The following is a 10,619-nucleotide window of genomic DNA, read 5'->3' as shown; positions in this document are numbered from 1 at the left end:
ATTATATGAACATTTCTTCTTTTTTTTTTTTATGTTTATTTAAATATTCACTTTTATTCTAGGGGTTTGTTACAGTTGAGAAAGGTAATTGTCAAAGTGCTATGATGATCAGAGAAGCATGCTGATCTCACGTGTATGCTTAATTACTTTGTCAGTAACCAAATAATTAAAATTGAGTGATTAACGAATTTTAATTAAACACAAATTCTTCAAAAGAATCGATTGGAATAATTATTATTTTAAAAAATATAGATAGATTTTATTTTTGTTTAAACTTTCATATGAATCCAAAATCTATCTAAATTGTTTTTAAAACTTACAATACCAATGTGATTGATATTTTAGTACAAAATTACATGAACAAAAATGTAGTAAGGAGGAAGAGACACAACTACACCTTCAACCACCATAATCCTTATTATTATTCTATTGAAGAATCCAACACGTAAAATATTAAATCAAATAAAAAAACAAAAGAATCTTAATTTAAATAGCAATTGATAAAAAGACATTCACTATTTCACCTAGTTAAAAAAAGAATACTTGATGTAATAAAACAAAATCCTCACACCTATATACAATATATATAATAAAATGAATGAACAAATAAAATAAAGAATTTAACATATATGTATCTATATATTAATTATCCTTTTCTTCCCTTTATTCATTTATTTGAACCTTAGCTCCATCATCATCATCATCATTATCATTATTATCACCTTCAACCAATTCAGGCTTAATCTCCTCCAATTGTTGCAAAACTTGTTTAACATCAGGTCTAGCAGCTGGTGAAGGATCAACACAATGTAAAGCCAATTTCAATGTATTAAGAAGTTCATCACCAATACTTGGTGCATCCCTCATAAGTTCCAAATCAAACACTTCATTAGTCCATTCCTCTTTCACAATAGAAGCAACCCATTGAGGCAAATCCATGCCATTAGTCGGTTCGCCGGGCGGTTTACCTGTCAAAAGCTCCAAAAGGATCACACCAAGGCTGTAAACATCAGTTTTTGATGTTGGTTTCTTTGTCTTTGAAAGCTCAGGTGCATTGTATCCAAGACTTCCTGCTGTTGCAATGATGTTTGTGTTGGCTGAGGTTGTCATTAGTCTTGAGAGACCAAAATCTGTTATATGAGGAATTGTTTGCTCATTTAACAGTATGTTGCTTGAGGTGAGGTTTCCATGTACTATGTTTTCTTGGTTGTGAAGACAACTTAGACCATTTGTGATTCCAATTGCTATTTTCATTCTTGTTGGCCATTCTATGACGATTTCCGGCCCTCGAGCTGCAAGTATATGTTTAAGAATATCAATATAAGAAATACTAAAATGCATTCTAAGAAGTACTTAATTAGAAAGTGCTTACCATGAAGAAATGATGCTAGGCTTCCTCTACTCATGTAATCAAAGACAAGAAGCTTTTCTCCTTTAGGTCCAAGATAGTAAGCTCTAAGAGCTAAAAGATTTGGATGTCTAATTTTCCCAAGTGAAGCAACTTCAGCTTCAAACTCCTTATGTCCTTTAGTAGTCTTCTCTCTCAACCTCTTCACAGCAACTTGATTACCATCTTCCAATGTTGCCTTATAAGCTGTTCCATAAGCACTTTTTCCCATAATCTCAGCAGTAGCACATAAAAGATCATCAGCAGTGAAAACAAATGGACCATCAAAGTGAACTAGCTTCCCACCAGCTTCACCTCCTGACACAACATCACCACTTGTAACACCTTTTTCAACATTCCTAGCATTTGCAGCAGCTTTAGCAGCTTTGCTACTGTTTCTACTTGAAGCAGCTCTTTTCCTGATTAAACAACAAAGCAAAAAGCAGCAAAGTAATAGCAAAATCAATAGTAGAACACCTGCTACAATGAGGATTATGTCTTTTGTGCTTAGTTTCCTGTGATGTTGGTTTGGAGAAGGAGATTCTTGTAGTGGATGATTATGAGGTGGTGGTGTTGAAGGACATGGTTTTGAACTTATGTAACCACATAGATCAATGTTACCAAAAAATGAACTAGCATTGAATTTTTTTGAAAGTAGTGATGGAACAGGACCAGATAGATTGTTGTATGAGACATTGAATGAACTTAGGTTTGCTAGTTTAGTAAAAGAATCAGGAATTTCACCAACAAATTTGTTCTGAGATAAATCAATTTGACTAATGCTTGAAAGATTCCCAATTGTTGATGGAATTTTGCCATCAAATTTATTGTTCTTCAAATTAAACACAGAAAGGTTATGTAAATTTTCTAAAGTATTTGGCACATGGTTTTCAATTTGATTGTTTTCAAGATTTAATGAAACAAGAGAAGAGAGATTAGAGAAACTAAGAGGAAAACTACCATTGATTGCATTGTTTGAAAGATCAAGAATTCTAAGCCTTGAAAGTTTACCTATTTCACTTGGAATAGACCCTACAATTTTGTTATGACTCAAAGAAAGAATAGTTAAAGTTTGAGACATAGTGAATAAGCTAGGAATAGAACCAGAAAGTGAGTTATAACTCAAATTAATCCTAAAAATCCTAGTTGAATTTGCTAAACTAGATGGAATTTTACCAACAAGAGAATTATTACTAACATCAAAAGATTGAAGCATTGGACAATTAGCAATAGAAAGAGGAATAGAACCTGAAAGTTTGTTATTGAAAAGATAAACACCTCTTAGATTAGGAAGAAAACCAAGAGAAAAAGGGATTGAACCAACAAGAAAATTATCATGAAGACTTAGTTTTCTAAGAGATTGAAGTTGACCAATTTTCTCAGAGATTCTTCCACCTAAACTTTTCCAAGGAAGTTGAATTGCAACAACTTCACCTTTCAAACATTTGATACCAACCCAACCACCTGAACAAGCACCTAAACCAGAATCATTCCAGCTTCTCAAGAAACCTTTGGAATCAATGAGTTCATTTTTAATAGCCCTTAGAGATTGAAAATCAGATTGTGTTACAACAACACCATCCCATAAATGTCCTAAAACAGGTTGAATAGTTGAAGCTAGAAAAAGTAAAAAAGCTAAGATTTTGAAACTACCCTTTTGATTTTTCTTCCATTTCTTCCTTGTTTCAATGTTTGTAGATGGAAAAGAGATCAAAAGGTGAAATGGGTTTGTGCTAAAATCTTCGTTTTCCATGAAAAAGAAACAATTTTTCACTTCAAATGCTTAAATTAAGCTTATAGTATATAATATATAGTATATAGTAATAGTATAGTAGAATGAATAAGTTGAAGAAAGATGAAAACTTTGAGAGTGAAATGAAAAGGGTATGTGAATTGTGAATGAATGAGGAAAGTGTTAAGTGGGGTTTATGGTTTTAGGGAGAGTGAGTGTGAGAATGAGTCAAAGGTTGCAGTTTTCTTAATAATAATACTAACGGCTAGTTTTATTTCTATATAGTTTGCATTATTTTATTATTATTCTTATGATATATGATGATATTGATATTCAATTATTATTGTTCATGTGTGATCTGATGCATATAACGGGTTGGTTTGGGAGATGAGAGACATTAAGTAAGCACCGATCAGAATAATGGGATGGGGTTAAATTTGGTTCTCCAACGGCTACATTTCATTAGATTTTCTTTTGGATTTTTCAAGGGCCCCACTGCAACTTTTTTACTTTCTTTCTCATAGTTGGTTTTAATAGATTGAAATTATAGTTATGAAATAAAATGATAAGATTAAATAATGTATTATCTTTTTTCATATTATATAAAAAAATGTTTTTCTAAAAAAGAAGGGGGTCTTTTTTGTTTTTGCTAGGTCTGTATTTTGGCAATGTGAAAAATGTTGGATTATAACGTGTAAACTCCTATTACCAAAATAAAATTTAGTAATGATTATTTTCTTTTGAGTTTACTGTGTTTATTTATAATTTTATTATATTTTTTCATTTTAAGTAGTATTTTATTTTATAATTGATAATATCATTTTTTTAATCTCAATTTTATCTTTTTTTAATTTTAATTTAAGTCTCTTTTTACCTATGATTTTTCTTAATGTTAACATAATTTTTTTTGTTATAATAAACTTTATGAAAAGTATGGATATGAAAAAATTATGGGTGATTATGTATATCTTAAGTCAAGAACAACATAAAAAATGCTTAATAAGATGCACTTAAGATAATAAATAAAAAGAGAAATAAAAATATGAAACAAGTAATAATTTATAGGCTAAATACCACCCGTGGTTCCTTAACTTAATTTCAGTTAACGTTTTAGTTCTTTATCTTTTTTTTTCTTCTCGATTTGGTCCTTTATTTTAATTTTAAGTGACAATTTGATCTTTTATGTTTTAAAATATCAACAATGTTATCCTTATTTTTTATAAAAAATCAAAAAGCTCATCAAAATTTTTAAACAAAACCATAAAATTAATTATATTCATCAATATAATGCAATTTCATCAAATTCATAACTTAAATCTTTAAATAAACTCATATTTTCATCTCTAACAACATCAAATAAAGAATGACAAATATGAGTTTATTTGAAGATTTGAGCTACAAATTTGATGAAGTTTATTTTATATTAAAGAATATAATAAAATTTATGGGTTTTGTTTGAAAATTTTGATTAATTTTTGTAGAAAAAAGGATAACATTGTTAACATTTTAAAACATAAAAGATCAAATTGTCACTTAAAATTAAAATAAATGACCAAATCGAAAAAAGAAAAAAAAAAGATAAATGACTAAAACGTTAACTGAAATTAAATTAAAGGACTACAAGTGATATTTAACCTAATTTATATGTTAGTTGAAATAGCATTAACAAACAATATAATCTTGTGAAAAACGGTAGAAACTTGCGAGAAAATGCCGTTATTGATATATATATTTTGAGGAATTATCAATATTTTGATAATACAAACTTATACTAATAGTTGTATAGTACATGCCAAAATTTAAATGGCAATATGTGATGACTGTTTATTCTTGAGTTTTCATCTTTTTTTTATGTCATGGAAAAGGGTTTTATCAAAAGCATATTTTTAGTGATGATGTGTGCATTAACGTGACACGGATTACCCACCTGAAGCTTTCATAATTCATGATTCTGTTAAATGCATTATTGGAGTGAAGTGAGTAAAAAAACAAAGACAACACATGAGAAGGGTTATGAATTGTTGTTTACTTATGTGGTGGAAATGTTCTGTTGTCATATTTTTGGGTCATATGTTGGACCAGTTTGATGAAGTGAACACAAAGAAATTGAAAATTGGTAGATTATGATTGAAGGCATTATATTCAACTTTTTCAACAAAAAAAAGTAGTACAGTTATGATAAAAAAAATTATTAAAAAATTTAGGATAAGTAAATAGTATCACAATTAAATGTGAGGAACAATTTTAAATTTATTAAACAATTATAACTATAAAGATTTACATTTATATTTCTCCAATTATATTAATAGAACTTGAATCCATATCGTGCATATTCAATGCTGGTCTTTTTACCACTAGACTAAACTATTAGAATTTTTTTATTATATACTTTCTCTCTCTTGATTTATTTTCTCTTACTATTTTTTCATCCATTTTGAACATTATGTTCTCTTTTGTTTTGTTTATCTTTTGCTTAAATTTGCTTTACTGTTCATGTTCAAAAGGTAGATGGTCCAAATCCATAAACTTTATATTAGATTTCTTTAAAAAAATGAGGTAGAATAATTGCAATAAAGTTTGTTACTATCATTTCTAAGGAAGAAAGATAATTTAGGAGACACTATTTATTTTTACAAAAACAAAAAGGATTAAATATTTCTTAGTTTTTTTTAATTTATTTTAAAAATTTCGTTTGATTCCTGAATTTTAAAATTAGTCAAATTAGTCCTTTAACTTACATACGTTTAGGTAATTTGGTCTCTTCCGTTAAGTTAGTGGTCCACGATATGTTATTACCAATGAGACATGCCTAAGATTAGGGGGAGCATCAGGAGCAACAATGGACTAAACATCGACGATACCTAACAAATTTTGACACCACATTTCCAACCAAAACTTTAAGATATTAGGTATATGAGTAACCATTAATATATATATATATAAAATATTTAGCTCATTCATAATCGATGTGGAACTTTAACCACTCACACTAGAACCCAACACTTCTTTCCCAATCAACTTAAGATTTACTAAAACTCAATATTTTTGAATACTTCTTGTTGTATATGCAAAATATGTGAACATGGTGAATAAATTCAGTTAGTCTTCTTCCTCATAATCATGTAAATCTATAATTTGTAAAATACATATTTCGGATGAAGACAAAGATCAACAAATATGATCAAAACAACAAGCTCAAAAAGAAGTTCAAATATCTTCATTGATAAGCTTTAAATCCAAACATATTAGATGTTTAATGTAAAGGTAAATGATACAACCAATAACTCAAATACATGAGAACCATTCATATTTACATATGCATATAAAGTATTTTCAAAAGTCAAAATTACATTAACAAAGTCTTAAAACTAATATTTTTGACAAAATACAAAGGTGTATTCAAATACAGCATAGTGTATTCAAATACATATGCAAGTCAGAAGCAAAAGCTTCACATCGTATTCGACTACGACTGTTATAGTCGAATACAAAACAAGTCGATAGCTAAACCTTTGCATCTGTATTCGACTACGACCTGTTGTAGTCGAATACAAAGCAAGTCAGTAGCTAAACCTTTGCATCTGTATTCGACTACGACCTGTTGTAGTCGAATACAAAGCAAGTCAGTGGCAAAAATCACGAATCTGTATTCGACTACATGAAGGATGTATTTGAATACAAGGTGCAAAATTTGAATAAATCTGAATATTACAAAGAGGTGTATTCGAATACATACATCCTTTATTCGAATACAACTGGAACCAATACAATTTTTTAGATCTGAAATGGTTCTAGATCATTGTATTTGTTTATCAAACCTCTTGGATCAATGACCACGAATCTGAAGAGATGTTTAAGGAGTATAAATACACCATAACTTCATATCAAACAACACTCAATCCTTGAATCAAACCTTGAACAACTTTGAACAAAATTCTGATTTTTTTACAAAGTACTTGCATTTCATTTTCATATCATTCAGAAAGGTTCTCAAAGTACTTGAAGTATTATTGGATTGAAATCATTATACCTCTCTTATATCTTTATTCCAAATCATATTATATCACTTGTAAAAGAAAGTAGTACTTTCTTAAAGTAGCTTAATCTAAGATAGTGGTGTGCTATCTTAAAAGTGTTGTTCGAAGTTTGTAGCAGAAATCACAGGGTGGGAGTTGTACATTTTTTGACAATAAGTGGATTAATCTCTTGTGGTGTGCAAGAAGATTGGATGTACCCTTAATCATAAGGAGAACCAGGATAATTCTATTGTGTTCATTTAATTACTGCCATTTACTTATTATCAATTACTATCTTAAAACAGAAAATTCAATCACCATATCGCTGAAAACAAGAAAATCTCCTAACACCTAATTCACCCCCCCTCTTAGGTGTACCTCTGTACTTACAATTGGCATCATAGCAGGTTTAGGTAACTTACTCCTCGATCATTACTCATGGCTTCCACACAACCTGTTTTCAAAGACGGTGGCAGTAGTAACAAACCATCATGTTTCGTTGGTGAGCACTATGATTTTTGGAAGATATGTATGCAAGCATATCTTGAAGCACAAGGAGACGACGTATGGGATGCTGTAGAAAATGGTCATTACATTCCAACAACGGTCATCAACAATAAAGAAGAAACAAAAATAAAAACTTCATGGACTGACGATGATAAAAGAAAAGTGTTGTTCGTTAAAAAGGCTAAAAATATGCTACAATTAGCACTTGGAATGGATGAGTTCTTTCGTGTATCTCACTGTAAAACAGCCAAAGAAATATGGGATACGCTGGAAGTAACTCATGAAGATACCATTGAGGTAAAAAGATCTAAACTCAATACAGTATCACAAGAATATGAATTATTTCGAATGCAACCCGGAGAATCTATTTTAGATCTACATAAAAGGTTCTCTCATTTAACCAACCATTTGATGGCTCATGGAGAAATCTTCACCAATGATGAATTAAATCTAAAAGTATTAAGATCATTAAAAAGGGTCTGGCAACCAAAAGTACAACAATATCCGAAAAGAAAAGCCTATCCAAAATGTCTCTTTCTGCATTATTTGGAAAACTTCAAGAACACGAAACCGAACTTGGAAGGTTAGAACAAAATGAAAGTCAAGAAAAGAAGACCAAAAACATTGCTCTAAAGACCAAATCAAGAGAACGAAAATTCAGATGAAGATGAAAACATTATTTTCCTTGTTAATAAATTTGGTAAGTTTCTTAAAAATGACATAACTTTCAAAAGAAAAAAGTTTTAGGAAGAAAGATAGTTCTATTTCAAATCAAAACTTCACTTGTTTTGAATGCGGGAAGCAAGGACATACCAAGGAAGATTGTTCAAACCTTATCAAGAAAAATGCCATCAAAAAGAAATACTTCAAGAAGGCATACATAGCTTGGAAAGACACCGAAGTGAGTTAATCTTCAGAAATAGAAAGTGAAGAACGCACTAATGTTGCATCGATGGCATCACATCAATCAGATGACGAAGAAGAGGTTAGTAACATAGACTCCCCTCATCATAATAAAACTAATAGTGAATTGATTATAGAATATAATGATGCTCAAAACGCCATCAAGGAACTACTTATTGAATGTAAAAATTGGTTCAAACTAGTGTCAACACAAAAGAGACAAATCTCAAGTCTTCAAGAAAAAGTTGACATTATGGAAAAGAATTCTGAAAAACTAAAACAGAATTTTACATGCAATAAATGTGATTCCCTCTCCTTCAAGATTGTTCAATTAAATAGAGTAATTGAACGATATGAAAAAGTACAAATAGGATTGGAAAATGTTTTAAATATGCAAAGATACTCAAACGACAAAAGTGGTCTTGGATACTCAAAATTTGATAAACCAAGCTTGAATAAGACCATTTTTGTTAAAGCGAGTAATCAATCCAATCAAGAAAAGATTATAATTATGAAAAAGGATCATCATTATAAAGAGAAACTTATTCAAAGTAAATCTCATACACATGCTATTAAAAATAGATTTATTCCTACTTGTTCTTATTATGGTCTCAAGGGTCACACTCCTAATGCTTGTCATGTTAGAAACATTAGTGTTCCAAAAGGGCATTACGTGTGGATAGAGAAAGGTACTAACCATCAAGGACCCAAAGCACATTGGGTACCTAATAAAATTTGATTTTAATGTTGCAGGTATGCACTCAAAGTACCTCAAATATATGGTACTTAGATAATGGATGCTCTAAACATATGACGGGTGATATAACAAAATTTTCAGCCTTGACTCTTGAATCAAAGGGATATGTGGTCTATGGAGACAACAACAAAGAAAAAATTTCAGGCATTGCAAAAGTCGGCATAGCCCCATCTCCCTCGATTGAAGATGTATTATATGTTGAAAGTCTAAAACACAATCTCATAAGCATTAGTTAGCTTTGCGATAAAGGATACAAGATAGCCTTCAACAAAGATGAATGTATCATCCAAAATGAAGCTACAAATGAAATTCAATTTATCGGTAAGCGTTTCAAAAACATCTTTATACTTAATCTTGATGATTTATCCTTAAAAATGAAATGTCTTTTGGTAAGCGACAATAATGATGCATGACTGTGGCATAAGAGAATTGCACATATTCACATGGATCATTTAAACAAATTGGTCAAGCATGATCTTGTTGTAGGCTTACAAAAAATGAAGTTTATAAAGGATAAATTGTGTGAGGCTTGTAAAAAAGGTAAGCAAACAAAGAATTCATTCAAACCTAAAATATTATTTCAACTTCAAGACCACTTCAATTAATACATATGGACTTGTTCGGTCCATCAAGAACCAAAAGTCTTGGTGAAAACTCATATGGACTAGTGATTGTTGATGATTACTCAAGGTTCACTTGGACATTATTCTTGGCAAGTAAAAATGAAGCGTTTAAAGCATTTAAGAACTATGCCAAGCTAGTCCAAAATGAACAATCAGCCAAAATTGTATCAATTAGAAGTGATCATGGATGAGAATTTCAAAATAACTCCTTTGAAGAATTTTGTGAAGAAAATGGAATTTTCCACAATTTTTCTGCACCTAGAACACCACAACAAAATGAGGTTGTTGAGAGAAAGAACAGATCTTTGATAGAGCTCGCAAGGACTATGCTAAGCGACTCAAGCCTACCCAAATATTTTTGGGCTGATGCTGTAAACACAACATGCTATGTTTCCAACCGAGTAATTATTCGGTCGATTCTTAAGAAAACTTCGTATGAACTCTACAAAGGAAGAAAGCCCAATATCTCCCACTTCCACATTTTTGGATGTAAGTTTTTCGTGCTAAACAACGGTAAAGACAACCTTGGAAAAGCCGATGAAGGTATCGTTATTGGTTACTCATTAACTAGTAAAGCCTTTAGAATCTTCAATAAAAGAACTTTATTAGTCGAATAATCAATGCGTGTAACTTTTGATGAAACTAACCCCATGAAAGAGGACAATATTATTTCTTATGATGATGATGACTTTGA

General features: G+C 30.4%; 1 protein-coding gene across 1 annotated transcript; it reads right to left on the bottom strand.

Moving 5' to 3' along the window:
- Positions 1 to 392: 392 nt before the first annotated feature.
- LOC101502785 (probable leucine-rich repeat receptor-like protein kinase IMK3) lies at positions 393 to 3,397 on the bottom strand. Its single transcript, XM_004506756.4, has 2 exons — positions 1,373 to 3,397; positions 393 to 1,292 (listed from the first exon to the last, which is right to left on the bottom strand). Exons 1-2 carry the CDS (start codon positions 3,138 to 3,140, stop codon positions 664 to 666), a joined length of 2,397 nt encoding a protein of 798 aa, XP_004506813.1. The 5' UTR covers positions 3,141 to 3,397; the 3' UTR covers positions 393 to 663.
- Positions 3,398 to 10,619: the final 7,222 nt, after the last annotated feature.

This window comes from Cicer arietinum, chromosome 6 (assembly GCF_000331145.2).
Source record: "Cicer arietinum cultivar CDC Frontier isolate Library 1 chromosome 6, Cicar.CDCFrontier_v2.0, whole genome shotgun sequence".
Lineage (NCBI taxonomy): Eukaryota > Viridiplantae > Streptophyta > Magnoliopsida > Fabales > Fabaceae > Cicer > Cicer arietinum.
The sequence above is the reverse complement of the archived record's forward strand: the minus strand, read 5'-3'. Positions and strand labels throughout refer to the sequence as shown.

What these genes read in the sequence shown, in the direction of transcription:
- LOC101502785 (XM_004506756.4), bottom strand. Translation starts at nt 3,140, where the DNA reads ATGGAAAACGAAGATTTTAGCACAAACCCATTTCACCTTTTGATCTCT. An exon ending in CCTAGCATCATTTCTTCATG is followed by an intron (nt 1,293 to 1,372) that starts GTAAGCACTTTC and finishes ATATACTTGCAG; the next exon opens with CTCGAGGGCCGGAAATCGTC.